The sequence below is a fragment of the Nipponia nippon genome, unplaced genomic scaffold (genome assembly GCF_047370975.1).
Source record: "Nipponia nippon isolate SJK-2023a ecotype South Korea unplaced genomic scaffold, ASM4737097v1 scaffold_1, whole genome shotgun sequence".
NCBI classification, from domain to species: Eukaryota; Metazoa; Chordata; class Aves; order Pelecaniformes; family Threskiornithidae; genus Nipponia; species Nipponia nippon.
In genome coordinates, this window is record NW_028262290.1 from 9,027,176 (window position 1) to 9,042,597 (window position 15,422).

Here is a 15,422-nt window from a genome sequence, read left to right on the forward strand (position 1 = left end):
CATGAAACATTAAAAAGACAAAGCATCTTAACTTTTCAGAAATTGCTTCAATTTGACCAATTTTCCATGTCCAAAAAATGTTTCCTATTAGAAAATATATGACCAAGGAACAATTTTCAAATAGCAGTAGATACAACAGCTGCTACCAGATTAATAGAAACAGCTGTACATTATGTAAAATAATTTACATTCTGCTAATCTTTAAAGAGGTATTAACAACTGACCTCAGAGTTATAGTGGCGTTTTCAACTATTTTTAGAAAGTAAGAAAATAATTAAAGACTGCAGGTGCACCATTTTCTACTGTTCTGGTGATGCAAAGCAGTCATAAACATTGTCTAAATAATGAGTTATATAATTCTTACTGTTCTTATTCCTGCAGCATAGCTTCTGGGCACATGAATTAATCTGGTCCAGTGTTTTATTTAAAGAGAAATTGTAGCAGTTGGTCGATGAAACATTTACATCTTCCAAGGGGCAAAATGTACTTTTCTGACAAACTGGAATAGCAATAATACTAACAGAATATGGACAGATCTTAGGATTTAAATGGTTTTTGATAAACATTGCCACAAAAGATGGTGAAAGACCTGCCAGCCATTCAAACAGAGTGTTTCAAGGATTCCAGATAGCTACAAGATGAAGTAAAGAGCTGATATCAGCCCATTCTCCTCACTGATGGCATTTATCAGGACACTGCTCCCCTAGTTGTTACAATTAATATAAACATATCTGCCATCTGTTGCATGTTGCTGAATACCTTTATAAAGAAATTAACTGACTAATATAGTGGAGGATGGAAGATCAGGTCTGCATAGCTTCAGTTGCTTATGTTGTGTAAATAAACTATATTTCCGTCTATCCACTCCCCTATGTCCTGGTTCTGGGTTCTGCAGCCAACTAGATTTGTACTAAGGAGGGAAAGAAAAAGAAAGAAAACACATAAAGTACAGCCTTAGTCTTCCAACTAAAAAGAAAGTTAACAATCCTTGCAATGTGGAGATTACATAGTAGGCATAGAACATATGGAGCATATAAACAGGGCTGTACTGACTTACATGCATATACAGACTAACACAGATATAGATCAGCATGAGTGACTCTGTATATTTAATGCCAGCTGGAACCATTAGATCCTCCCACCTGAGCATCACATATAGCATAGGGATAAAATTTTGCCCAGTTGGGAATTGAAATTGATATTTTTAGAGGTTTCTGCTCAGCTGCCCTAATCTATGGCTGCTCAAAGCTAATATTCCTGAAGGTCTGCCATGGGAATTGCAGTTAACGGATTCAGGCTTAACTGCTCCATATGCCACATAATAGTGCATTATGGCACCACTTGCCATTCCCTTAACAAACTCTGCTTTGTTTCTCACTTAGTTTCAACCATCTGATGGCTGCACTGGGGATGAGTACAAAGTGCTCCAGGAAGTGGTAAATCTGTCTCAGTTCACATGAATAAGCATTCAAGTGAATGCCATAAGATGGTCATTTCCATGGGCAAGACATTGAGCATGAATGTTCAACATACTCTCTGCTGCAAGCATCACTGAGACCTCAGCCTTTAATTGTAAACAAATCAAACATAAATGTTTTGCTAGCACATAAGTGGTGCCTTCTGTCTTTCTGTTTCATTTTTAATAGTAAAGGTCTTAACAGGCATAAGCACAGTGTTGCAGTGGGAGTACAGAGACACTCAACACAACCAAATGCCAGAAAGCCCCCACGGAACAACATGGTGCCAACTGAATTTACCACCTTCGGGTCTGGTTGCAGTCTAGAGGTTTTACTCTCACTCCTAAGACTCGACTGCTAAGAGTTTATAAAACTTGCATGTAATTTCAGTCTAAGGTGATAAGATTTGCATCACGTCTCAAGCTTGCTTGCATCCAAATGGCTAAAAGTGTCTCTTCACTATTTACAGGCTCAGTATTAATAGAGCAAGACCAGGATTAATAGAGCAAGCCTTTGGCTGAATTTGCCCGTACAGTTATTCCCAGGAACTGGTGAAACAGGTCAGCAGGGGTTAAATTTTTCTATCCCCCCACTCCTTGCACTCTACACTGAAATCAGTCATCCTAAAGGAGATGGAAATGAAGGACCAATGCCAATTCCATACACTTGCCATAGGACCTTTTAATTGTGCCATTTATCTACCCAAATACATACATGGTTCTTCTCTCTGCAGAGTTGGAGCACATCCATAGATGGATTTTCACCCCAGGGAGGTTTGATCCCCTCTTTGTAGAACAGATCAAATAACTTGGTTGTAGTCAGAGGCAAACTAGGAACTATGCCTTGGTTCCCCAAGTTGATATCAGTGCTTTGTCCACCAGCTAAGCCCTCCCACCTTCCTTAGTATATCAGTAAAACCAGCTTTGGGTTTTCCCAGAAAGATGCAAGTCAGATCTACCTCAAGGGAACCCTTAAAATGAATAAAGTAGAAGAGTGGGATACAGTGTGGATTGTCTCAAATCCTTCTTTTAGGTCTATTGTAGGGAGAGGACATTTAGCACAGATCAAGGATCCTTTATGACATTATGACAGAGGAAACGGGGCACAGACTTCTTGGTAACAACGACCACACACACCAGTTTCTGCCACTGTAGCTAAGGACATCTGTGGACTACTCAGGACTTTATCATCTCACTTTGACTGCAACCATGCATGGCTATGAAATAGAAATGCTCTTGAGGACCTGGAAAATGCATGTTCTTAAACAGCTCAATGATGGAGGAAGGATAACAGTTTCCCAGCAATTAATACACTAACTGTGTGGACAAGGACTCTTCTCCCTAATCACGAGTGATAGGACGAGAGGAAACGGCCTCAAGCTGCGCCAAGGCAGGTTTAGGTTAGATATTAGGAAAAACTTCTTCACTGAAAGGGTGGTCAAGCATTGGAACAGGCTGCCCAGGGAAGTGGTTGAGTCCCCATCCCTGGAGGTACTTAAAGAACAGATAGATGCAGTGCTTGAAGACATGGTATAGATGGACTTGGCAGTGATAGGTTAACGGTTGGACTCGATGATCTTAAGGGTCTTTTCCAACCTTGACGATTCTATGATTCTATGATTCTATGAAATCAGGAAACATTAACCTTGCAGTAAGTCTTTAAGAAAACAATCTAAAGACAGGAATAAAAACTGGTCAAAACAGTCATATTCCCTCAAGCCCTAAAAACCTGAAGACACAGGAAAATAGAAATAGAGGAAAACGTGTGTTAAAAAATCATCAGTTCTTACTGAGAACATGAAAACAGCTTAAAGAAGTCACAAGAGAGAAAACAAAAAATAACCAGCTACCATGAACATTATGAATTTTCTGGAACAGAGATGGAATCTGACTTACAGCAGTAGCACCAAGTAAGGTAGATACTATTATAATAGCTAGTAAAGAAATTAACTGTCCTTCTAAGTAAGGATAGTTAAACCCTTGTCAAAGGAGATCAGAAGATCTCCAACAGTAGGAGATGTTAAAACAGGTCTCTCAGGTTGAGGTAGATAGGACCATTTCTTAGGGCTGAGTTGCACCAACTTTTTGAGTCCCCTTGTAATCTTATTTTCTGCAAGCCTTTAAATAAAGAAGATATTCCAGATTTTTTTTTTGAAAGGCAACATTTTACTGCTGAGCTCTCAGTTACAAGTGGTTTTCCTTTTCATTTCAACCTGACAGTGTTGGCTTTTAGCACTTGTGGCTTTCATTAACACCATGATTTGTTGCATTATCTCTAATACATCATGGAATTTCATTTCAGTTTTGCAGACAACTGACACGTGGAAATAGTGGTAAAGGAAAGAATTTCACTTCCTAGTCTTCAGCACATGACTTGTAATGAGGTTACTGAGGTTTATTCCCTTCTCACAGGGTCTGCATCATTATCTGCAGGCCTCCAGCATCACAGTCTGTTTCGTATGCCTGACTTCCTCTTTTAATTGATTCCAAAAGAGAAAGATACGTTAAATAAGAGCAGGAAATTTCTGGTGGAGACTAAACAAGCAATATGAACTTTATTCAGGGGGGTCAAAAAGCCTTCTTTCAAAGGGGTAATTTTATCATTAATTCTGAAGAAAATTGGTCTATATGTTATTGGCTACCAGCAAAGAGAAACTGGGATTAACCTTTCACTGCCTCCTAAGAGATGAAATCCACACAGTTATAGAAAGATAGCAAAAGACCTGCAATTCACTTAGATAACCCTTAAAATAATCCCTGTCATGTTACATTCTCCTGTTGATTTCTTAACATATAGCTGAGCAGGTTGAAACATTTAATTTAATTTGGTGGTGTTAAACAGGGAAGTGCTATTGTTCTCATCGCAGAGAAGGGCAAATAAACTAGAAGAGGTTGATACGCTGTCTCAAGAACAGACAGTGCCAGAGGGTTCACAAGAAGAAGCAAAATCCCTGTGGGTACACCTTCATGCTTTTGAGGACTTTTATGTCCAAAGTACAGCATGGACGCAACTCTTTTTCATTTCACCAGTTTATGCCCTGAAACCCTAGACCATACATCAGGCCAGTGCTATTCTTAGTCATAACTAGCCCATATTCAGAATCATCTTTACAAGAAAACATACTTCTTAAAGGCAACAGAGAAAAAAGCTTGCTGCAAAAAAAAAAAAAAAACAAACGTTGGCATGGAAAAGACTGACTTAGCTCTGCTGCACAGTGAAGAACCTCATAACCAAGTTAAGAGCTTGATTTCGTCTTTGTGATATACAACTGAGATCGCAATATAAATAGGATTTCAGAGACAGTAAAACATACTGCTGCATATTAATGCATGCTAAACATTTTCATATCTCCCCCAGTAGTGTTAATCAACAAATAACAATGCCATTAATCAGCCTAAACAGGATTAGCTGGAGATGGACAATGCCTTTCCATATTTGCATGGAGTATAATTCACAAAATTGTAGAAATCAAAAAGGATCTGTCCTGGCTGCATATGATTACCGTCATCACTATAGTAATAGTAATACCATCAGTTCCTTTAACAGTGAATCTCTTCCTACCTTGATTGCCTTAGCTCTGCTGATCAACCCATCTTGCTGAGCACTTCCAATGAGCAGATCTACTTTCCGAAGTTGAGGGCGCTGCAGGGCTTTAGCTAAAGGTTCCTGAAGGTAAATTCCTTCCATCACTGGACCCCAGTACTGGAACGGACCACTTATAGCTAGGAGCTAGATTAGCAAAAAAGCAATAATAGTGCAGTTAACTTACCCTGGTCATTTCCATTGTAGTTATGTTTCAGAAAACTGAGCTGATAGCCTTCAGATGGACAAGTGGTCAGTTAATATAAGTGCAAACTCACCATTGGCAGGAAGCAAAGCTTTTGCTGACAGTCTCAGTAGGTGAAACAAGCTGTACAGGCCAAGACAATTGATGGTCTTATAGTCATAAAAATATTGTTTTAAATTAGGGATTGGCTCTATGCTGGTCCTGATCAGAAAATGTATTGCCAGTGGGTGTTTTAATCTGTGGGTAAAGGATCCATCTCTAGAATCATTTATACTGCAGCTTTCACAAGTCTCCCCCTTAAGAGACAGAGCACTGATATCCCTCCCCACTTCCTTTTCTGCAAAAATGCAGTTACTGAAGCTACACTTGATTCTCCTCTAGAGTAAAACCCATGGTCAGATGAGAGGGGACTGAAAGAAGGTAAAAACTATATTTAGATTAATTTTGGAACATGTGGTCAAAGTAGTGTAAAAGGAATTTAGTCTAAAGGAGAATCAAGCTGTGAGTATTCATAGGTCAGAGGTGGATACCATGGACATCAGCATTACTCTACCAAAGCTAGTCCAGTTCCTCTTTCACAAGGATTCAGCCCAATTTATTTTTTAAGCTTCCTCACATCTTCATGTCAATGGAAACTTTTTGATTCCTTGCCAATGACATATATTTTGCTATGCTCTACCTTAGTCTGCGCATCGTTGAGGACACGAGCAGGCAATTGGCGGAGGCAGGCTACAATTTCCTCACTGGTGGATGAAGGGCATCCCACTTCTTCAGCCAGGACTGCTGCTTGGGTCTGCGCTCTCCTCTTAGTAATAATGGATGCTGGAGAAAAAGCTGAACCTCCCTGGAAAGGAAAGACAATATCAGTCAACACATGCTGTCAAAACACCTGGTCCCCTGGTGCAGGTAAAAAAGATCAAAAGCAAAATCTGCCCAGTTGCAGAATGTAATACACTGGAATTTAAATCATAAGAAGTAAGTTTGAATGATCAAAGCAAAGGGAAAAAGGATAGGTCTGGCTGTTTCCATCCCTGCCATAGTTATTTTGGAAGACCTCTGAAAAGTGTCTATGTTATGTCTATAACCATGTCACAAATCTTTCTGAAAACTTTGCTGGAAGGAGAAACATTCAGACAGGAGCAGATACAAAGAAGGTGCTGCGAGGCGTATCAGGGAACGGAGAGTCCATCTTACAAGAGGAGACTAAATAGAGTTTTATTTCCTTAACTGTGGTAGGCAAGGACTGAGACTTTATAAATGAATCCATGGAGAACAGCTATTTATACCTTAGGACAATGCTGGTACAAGGCCAAATGGGCATTAACTATTCATATTGAGTGTAAATAAATTTAGGCTAGAAACTCTAAGATAGCTAACCAAAGGAGCAGTGAGAGTTTAGAAGAGCTATGAGCAGAGGCAGTAGGAACAAAAGGCTAAACCAAGCTGCAGAAGATCAACCAGAGCCAGAGCACATCAAAATCAGAGCACAGATTACAGTCCAGTCTCATCCCAGACTCATTGTTTCTTTCCTACAGCTGTGCCAGCATGGAAAAGGTCCTCACCAAGAAAAGATGGTACAATATTGTTGAGTAACGATGAAAACTACTTATTGAAAATGCAGATAAATTAGCATAAATCTGATAAGATCTGACCCAGAACAGAAAGGCTGGAATAGCTCTGACATGGTTCAAATGACTAATTTCCAAACATTTACATCAGTTTATATAACTGCTAAAATTAGCTTCCTTATTCTAAAAAAAACACAAACCCTAGATGCATGATATGAAAGACCCCGATCTATTCAACTGATTAACTTACTTCTTACTGAATTTGCTCAAAGCATAACTACAAGTCTGAAAAAGCATAAAACCAAGAGCAAGTTGAAAAGAAACAGAAAACAAACAGCAAATCCTTAGTTTGAAATTGTCTCAAACCTTTGAGCCTGAAGAACTCTGTGCAGCCCTGGCCAGCACCCAGAATTTTTTTTATATTTCAAACAAGCAGACCCATTGATACTAATAGGATACTATTGCTCACAACTGGAGAAATTGGTTTCCAAAAATAATTAGAGAGAGGTTATTGTTTGGATGTAGAGACAGTCTTTTTAGTTCACTGTATGTGGAATTTCCAGTGCCACTACCTTCCTGAAAGGTTTCTCTTCCTTTTTAAGAGATCTGGAAAACAAGCACTGTTATTAGCTTAATGACTAAGATGCAGATGGTTGCAGATAAGCAAAGGAAAAAGCTAAAGATTGTCAGTCCTGGGGCACTGGAAGAGCGATCTCTGATTTTAAGAGGGCAAAGAAATAAAGAAGAAGAAATAAACACCACTTGGTCTTATTCCTCACTTCCGCCCTTGATTTAGATGAGAACTCGAGTGAGCAATGGGCTCTATCCTCACGTGGGATTTGCGGTGGCCTATTTTGTGTTTGTAAAGCACGATATTTGCCAGCTGCTGACTAGGTGCACTGACTCAATTGGTCATGAGAGAGAAAGAAAAATATCCTCGATGAGAGTATTTCTGTGTGTGGGGGTGTCCCCAGGACACAGAATGAGAACATTGCTTTTTTGCCTGGCCTTCAGAAGAGCATGTTCACCAGAACTAGGGTGAGTGAGACTAGAAAAGGGATAACACAGCATGCCAACTTCCCTCAGAAGAGTAGCTTCCTTGCTTTTCATTTGGAGCAAGGAATTATGTGCCTCCTTGTTATAGCAGAGAAATTAGATCTAGGATTACACAATCTTTATCCATTAATCTGGCAAACATATCCTTCAACATCAGATCTGAGCATGCTTGGCACGTTTTATCAAGTATTCAGTACCTCTAAATGGCATTCATTTAAAACAAAACAAAACAAAACCATAAAAAATTAAAAGGCTTCAGTTTCCCAAATTCTGAAAGTTTCACAAATTTTGAAAGTGGCAGTTTCTGTGGAAATTCTGAAGTTGCCTTATTAAAAGGCTAAGTTTGGTAGGGAAAGAGAGTACTGACATACGGAATCCAAAAATTCACTAGGACCAAGCAAAACATCCTAGTGTGTGCTTGATTTTGAACACATCTCCTCCCAGGGATATTAAAAGCTGTGCAAAGTTCCTCTGTCTCTGAGATCTCTATAAACTGAAAGACTGCCCTTGGGTCAAGTACTGAATCAAACAGCAATTGCAAAAGGTTCTGGATAGAAGTGTCCCACAATTCTTCTCTGCAGAGGGAGAGCTAAAAGCCTGGACAGGCAAATCTTCATGTCACAGCACTGGATGTGTATAGGCTAGCATTAGATATGGTCCAGGCTCGATGAATAAAAGAAAAACTCAAAACTTCTGCAAAAACATTTGCAAGGTGAGGAGAGTTCTTGTTTGGAGCCTCACTCTAACTGTGGATATTTTCTCTTCTTTGCATGAGTGGTTAGAACAGGTTTACATGCTCTTCTTTATTCTGTTTTTTCCTTCTATTTTCCATGGTAATGGCCACTTCCTCACTTTGCTTTTTTCGATAACATCCGCATTCAGGAAGCATGCCTTGCATTTGTGGTTTGAAAGAGATGTGGTATCCACTACTGTTATTCATGTTTAATTTTTATTGGGACTGGAAGCGGGTGATAGAGAAACTTGGGACCTCATTCAAGCAGTATTTGGAAGCAATACCGTTATGTTCCCTCCCCTGGTGCATCTGAAATGCATTCCAGGCTCTGGAAACAAGGCTTCTCTTACCACAGAAGTTAGGCAAGAAAAACTGTACCAGTTCTCTGTTTTTCAAATTCACATCACAATTCAGGCTCATTGTTTCCTCATCCTCACCAAAAAAACTCAGGAACAAATAAGTGAGAGCAGAAGCTGGAGACGGCTCAGAAATAAATTTCTTCCTTTTTGAGCCTGCAGTTTTCACATTAAAAAGAAATCTTCCCTAAACTCTGTAGCCAGATGAGAGGCATGCTCAGGACACAGAGAATAACATAGCTACACTCAGCATTTCCCTCTTTCCCTATAAAACTATAATTTATTTGTGTGATTAATCCCAGCAACCAGTAATGAAGGAGTTGTGTGTTTTAAAAAATGGGACTATTTAGGCAGAAGCAGAAATAGCGGAGGGACTGTTCGTTTTCATTGCATGACACCCATATTACCATCAACATGACAGAATCATGAATCAGGAAACCAAAAAGCATGAGATCGGCTCAAAAATAACAAACACTGTTCTTTTGGTTAGTCCTCTGTTTTTTAATTCTCCAGGAATTCTCCTGTACCTATAAACAAAAAAGCTAAAAAATTAACTTTTAAAACTAACAGCTGAGATCTTCAGATAATCCTGCAGAGTAGTTTCTTGAAAGAAAATGTCTAAAGAATATGAGATATACAATAAAACTGATCGTTGGCCACCTTGCCGTCACAGGGTATTTCCTATCTCAGCATCATTTAGAAAGGCTTGACAAGGAACTGAAGCCACACACAGTTCTTGTTTCAGCTGTCCTCATGGATTGACCCACTGTCATCAGAGGAAGTTCCGATGACATTTTTGACAGTGACCCAGATGAAAGCATTCAGTACTGAACTGCTGAGAAGAAGCTTTTGCAGCTGTGTTGCACAAGCCACAACAGCAACGTTACACTGTCCTCCTAAATTCACAGGGCTAGTGGGAAAATTACAATGTTGGGCAATAGTACCTACTGTAACAAGTGATGGCATTGGAAATAGAAGGCAAAACTTTTGGTATTATTTAGTTCAGGGACCAGCAGCTTTGCAAGCATTTCTTTATTTCTCTTTGCAAAATTAGAGGGTAAGGTAGACAGCAGAAGTTCAGATACTAGGAAATGTTGCAGCTCACAGTGGTGAGAAGCTGATGAATGCAAATCGGTATTGCATGAAGGTGAATTCTTGCTTTGATGTTAGGCTGTGATTGGCTGAGTTGTGGCTGGTACTTAGTGCAAACTTCTCTCTTGGGACATCATAAAGGGATAAACTTGCCTTGCTGGAGATAAGCCTGGGGGTGGCACATCAATGTTTGAGGGACAGTGTGCTAGCGAGGTTCTTCAGTCTGCTGTCTCAGTGGAGGTAGGGGATGGAGACCCGTGCAACAGCAAAGACACAAGGGTTATGGATGTGTTAGAAACCACAGAAGCACCTGAGAATGGTCACATAGGAATTAGGATTTCTCCCCCAAAAGGGGATCAATAGCCCAACTGAAGTGCATGCACATCAATGCACACAGCATGGGCAGCAAACAGGAGTAGCTGGAAGCAATCTTGCAGCAGGAAAACTATGATATAGTTGCAATCATGGAAGCATGGTGGCATGACTCACACAACTGGAGTGCTGCCATGGGTGGCTATAAACTCTTCAGAAGGGATAGGCAAGGAAGGAGAGGTGGTGGGGTAGCTCTGTATGTTAGGGAGTGTTTTGATTGTCTAAAGCTTAATGATGGTGACAATAGGTTTGAGTGTTTATGGGTAAGAATCAGGGGGAAGGCCAACAAGGCAGATATCATGGTGGGAGTCTGTTATAGACCACCCAACCAGGATGAAGAGGCAGATGAAATATTCTATAAGCAGCTGGGAGAAGTCTCACAATCGCTAGCCCTTGTTCTCATGGGGGACTTCAACTTACCAGATGTCTGCTGGAAATACAATACGGCAGAGAGGAAACTGTCTAGCAGGTTCCTGGATTGCGTGGAAGATAACTTCCTGACACAGCTGGTGAGGGAGCCAACTAGGGAAGGTGCCCCGGTGGACCTCTTGTTTGTGAACAGGGGAGGACTGGTGGGTGATGTGATGTAGGCCATCTTGGGCATAATGATCATGAAATGACAGAGTTTTTGATTCTTGGAGAAGTAAGGTGCGGGGTCAGCACAACTGCCACCTTGGATTTCCAGAGGGCAGATTTTGGCCTGTTTAGGAGCCTGGTCGGCAGAGTCCCTTGGGAAGCAGTCCTGAAGGGCAAAGGAGTCAAGGAAGGCTGGACGCTCTTCAGGAAGGAAATCTTAAAGGCTCAGTAGCAGGCCATTCCTGTGTGCCGAAAGATAAGCCAGCGCAGAAGAAGACCAGCCTGGCTGAACAGAGAGCTTTGGCTGGAGCTCAGGAATAAAAGGAGAGTTTATGACCTTTGGAAGAAGGGGTAGGCAACTCAGGAAGAGTACAAAGATGTCGTGAGGTTATGCAGGGAGAAGATTAGAAGGGCCAAAGCCCAGCTGGAACTTAAGCTGGCTACTGCTGTGAAAGACAGTAAAAAATGTTTCTATAAATACATTAGCAACAAAAGGAGGGCTAAGGAGAATCTCCATCCTTTATTGGATGTGGGGGGAAACATAGTGACAAAGGATGAGGAAAAGGCTGAGGTAGTCAATGACTTCTTTGCCTCAGTCTTTAATAGTCAGACCAGTTGTTCTCTAGGTATCCAGCCCCCTGAGCTGGAAGACAGGGACAGGGAGCAGAATGAAGCCCCCATAAGGGGGAATGGTTAGCAACCTGCTACACCACTTAGACACACACAAGTCTATGGGGCTGTATGGGATCCACACAAGGGTACTGAAGGAGCTGGTGGAGGTGCTCACGAAGCCAGTCACAAGTGGTGTTCCCCAGGTCTCAGTATAGGGGCCGGTTCTGTTTAATATCTTTATCAGTGATCTGGAGAGCGGGATCAAGGGCACCCTCAGTAAGTTTGCAGATGACACCACGTTGGCCAAGAGTGTTGATCTGCTTGAGCATAGAAAGGCCCTACAGAGGGATCAGGACAGGCTGGATCAATGCTTAGGGACATGGTTTAGTGGTGGACTTGGCAGTGCTAGGTTGATGGTTGGACTTGATGATCTTAAATTGATTCTATCATAGCTCACAAACCTGCACTGGTGCTATCCTGTCCGTCCCAGTTCTCCCTCCACTCGTTGGGCACATCTAACTATTCTCGTCTAGCCAAATGCTAGCTTTCTGCTTCAGATGTCTCACAGTTCGGGAGTTTTTAGTTAAATAGCACCCCTTGCTGCTATTCTGATGAGACAATAAAAAAGAATATATGGACTATTACTGTAAGCTGTACCTCTGTCTCCTGACATACCTGGAAAAGACAATCGCCATAGTGCTGAATGTCTTTTAATTCCTCATTTACTCTGGAAACTCACTTCTGCAAAGTTTTTCAAAACCAATTCACAACAGATATAACGATTAGAAACTTCACTGCAACTGGTTTTTATCACCCACACTCTGTAAACCCAAAACCTTCTTCCTCTCCTCACATCATGACCTCTTGTTTTTCCAACCTGACTTGAAACTGAAAACCCTGCTTAAGCCATGTTCGTGTCTTCAACACATGCACTCCCTTCCAATTAATGCAGTTTCTCTGATGGCTGCAAGGCAGCAGACTCCTTACAAAGTAGGCTTTCTATCTGCACAGAAGCATGCTATGGACAATACAAACAGCAATAACAATAACACCACCCAGAAAGCGAGATCAAAAAATATCTAATGAAAACAGTCAAACCAATGAAAAGTCCTGATAATTCTTCTTTCCCAAAAGACCCAGCTATACAACCATATTTTATTTGTTACAGATAGTGTCCCTATACCGCTAGACACTCTCCAGGCTTAGATGCATACAGTTCACAGCCAGAAGTATCTGTCAGACCGTCTAGTTTGACCTCCAGGATAGCCAAGGCTCTTCTATTTCCTGACTGCTGAGCTCAAGTACTTCCTATCACTTAAAACATGGTTTGTGTTTGACTAAAAACTTGTCTTGCATGAGGCATTTAAGGTGGGCTCAGAGACACAGAGAAATGGATACCACAATCTTCTCCTTTGCAGTTTGTGCCTGAAGATAATCACTCCACTGACAGAAAACTGCACGTTATTTCTGTTTGAGGATGTCTTCAGTTTCAGTTAATGCCAGATTAAAGAGACAGTTTATATCCTGTTTTTTCTTCCCTGCAAAAATAAGCAAGCTGCAACTAAGTGACCACTAACTCTTCTTTCCAATTAGCTTAACAGATTATTCTCTGAAAGACTGGATTTAAAGTATTTTCAGAAGTTGTTTTCAATTTGGGGCTTTTTTTTTTTTTTCTTGCAGGGTTGTATTTCAGTATCTTGCATTGCTTTTCCTTAGACATCTAATGCTGCATAGTGGCAAGTGCATACAACGCACCAAGGTAGCAGGGCTCTATGTGAAGACATTAATGTCATTTTTTCCAGGCTTTCAGTCAAAATCTGTCTTCAAGAACCTGGAGGAGTAGAAATCTTTGGAACCAACTCAGGGAGTCTCTATCACAGCTAAGGAGCTATGTGGCACACATGTGGCAAACACTAGCACACGAAGGGAATTGGCAGGTCAGTCCAGCAATGGAAAGGGAGACTGAGATATAAACATTTTTCCCTCCATAACCATCTACTAGAACTGTGATTTCCAGCTAAAAATGGGGGAAAGGGGAGGGTCCTCTCTCTTCTATCAAGAATAATGTTTTGAAGAAGGAAGATTTCTTTTTATACATAAGTCTTAGCAAATCCCTCTTTGCTGTAATCAGAGGCAGTCCTGCAAGTGCAATGTTCCTCTCTCAAGTGACTCACTGAGTGCCTGTGTCAAGTTAGTGCCTCGAATAACAGGATATGAATACTTTTAAGATGACGTATAAAGCCCCACTCAATTCATATAAAAACTTTCTTTCATTTAGATGTAAACATTACCTTATCAATTATCTTATAATTTAAAAAAAGTTATGAGCTGAACGTCCTGAAAGGGTAAACTGGCTCTCAGCATGGCGCAACGGTAAATAGCCATCAGAAACAGGCCAAAATGACATGGAAAAGGAGAATTTTATTTACCTCCCTCCACTGCGAACTCATCTGTTCCTCTACAAGCATGGTACAAACCATGGCTAAGATCTATTGTATTTCCAATGAGAAATGTTCTACCAAGGAAGTCCAACCTCTTCTTTAGTCTGATCAATCTTTCCTGCTCAGTCTGAGACCTGCCCCATTCGTGAGTGCATCTTGGGACATAACCTGACTTCTTGCAAAGGCACAAAGACCATCAGAGCCAGCCTAAGGTAGCTATTGGTGAGAAGGATCAGGAAAAGGCAGAGCTCTGCCCCTGCCTGTTCCCATGCAGACATCCCCCAACCTGTGATCTTTTAGTAATTCCAGAAACATTGTCCATCCATTCGGTGAATGCCATTAGGAAATGTGCATGCCACATCCCTGTGATTTGAAGAAAGCATTAAGGTCCTAAACATTCAAAATATGACTAGCAGGGACAATCATGGGGCATTATGGTAAAATCAGCTCCCCAGAGCACTGGCTATAGCACTTTCACGGCTCTGTGTTGTAGACTGATTTGCTTATCAAGCTCCTTAATGTTTTCCTGTCCCTTCAAGGTGAGGACTGCTAGCACAGCCCATCAAAGAGAAAGGATATTCTCCTGTAATTACCATAGCTTCAAATTTGGGCACAGCTTTGGGAATTTGATCACTGTCTCCTGGTTCCAATAACACTTACACAACAGCTCTCCCACACTTGTCAGCTTTTGGTTTTCATCATCAAACAGATTGGCATTATAATGAACACCTACTCAGAGCTACTCCAGTGTGAAGTAGGAGCTCTGCTTGGGTTTGCTGGGTTTTCTGGCAGTAGGTTTTGTTTGTTTGGGGGTTTTTTGGGTTTGTTTTTTTTTTTTTTTTAATTTTACTATACAAAATTAGGTATATGAGCTTTTCAGATCACATCTTGATCATAAAAGCAAAGAACAATCCTTAATAAATCCCTTTTACTTCTATATTGATATCTGCAGTGCTATATTCCTGAGGGACCTCAATTTTATTTAACAGGCTAGTACCTTGTTTTACCCACCTCAGACACTGAGATGAGAGAGGTCCTGGGGCTCCTCCTTCTGCACTTTGTACAACTGATGTGAAAATGTGCTTCATAGACAGGCTTTCACTCCATATTCTTTCATTGCTGATATTGAGCTTCAACTATTTGCAGAGGTGTTTTGGAGCACAGAATAAAGAATAAAGCAAACCTTGCATTCCCATCCAGGTTCAATAAGAGTGGAAAAGAAAGTTTTGTACCTCTTCCTGTCTGTCTGAAAAAACTAGCAAAATTAAATAAAACAAAACAGTTGGGGACTGAACATTACTGGATAAATAAAATTGGAAGGAAAAAAAAAAAGAGAAAGAGAAACCCTTTCTGTGTAAGTAATGTAAAACAG

At 40.8% G+C, this 15,422-nt stretch overlaps 1 protein-coding gene across 1 annotated transcript in view; it reads right to left on the bottom strand.

The window, feature by feature from the left end:
• The window catches only part of TG (thyroglobulin), a 158,754-nt gene that overhangs the window by 25,725 nt on the left and 117,607 nt on the right, over positions 1-15,422 (bottom strand). The window contains exons 42-43 of the mRNA XM_087733838.1: positions 5,924-6,088; positions 5,019-5,186 (exon numbers count right to left, since the gene is read on the bottom strand). Of these exons, the coding sequence (XP_087589964.1) occupies positions 5,019-5,186; positions 5,924-6,088 (333 nt within the window). The remainder of the gene's footprint in view (positions 1-5,018; positions 5,187-5,923; positions 6,089-15,422) is intronic.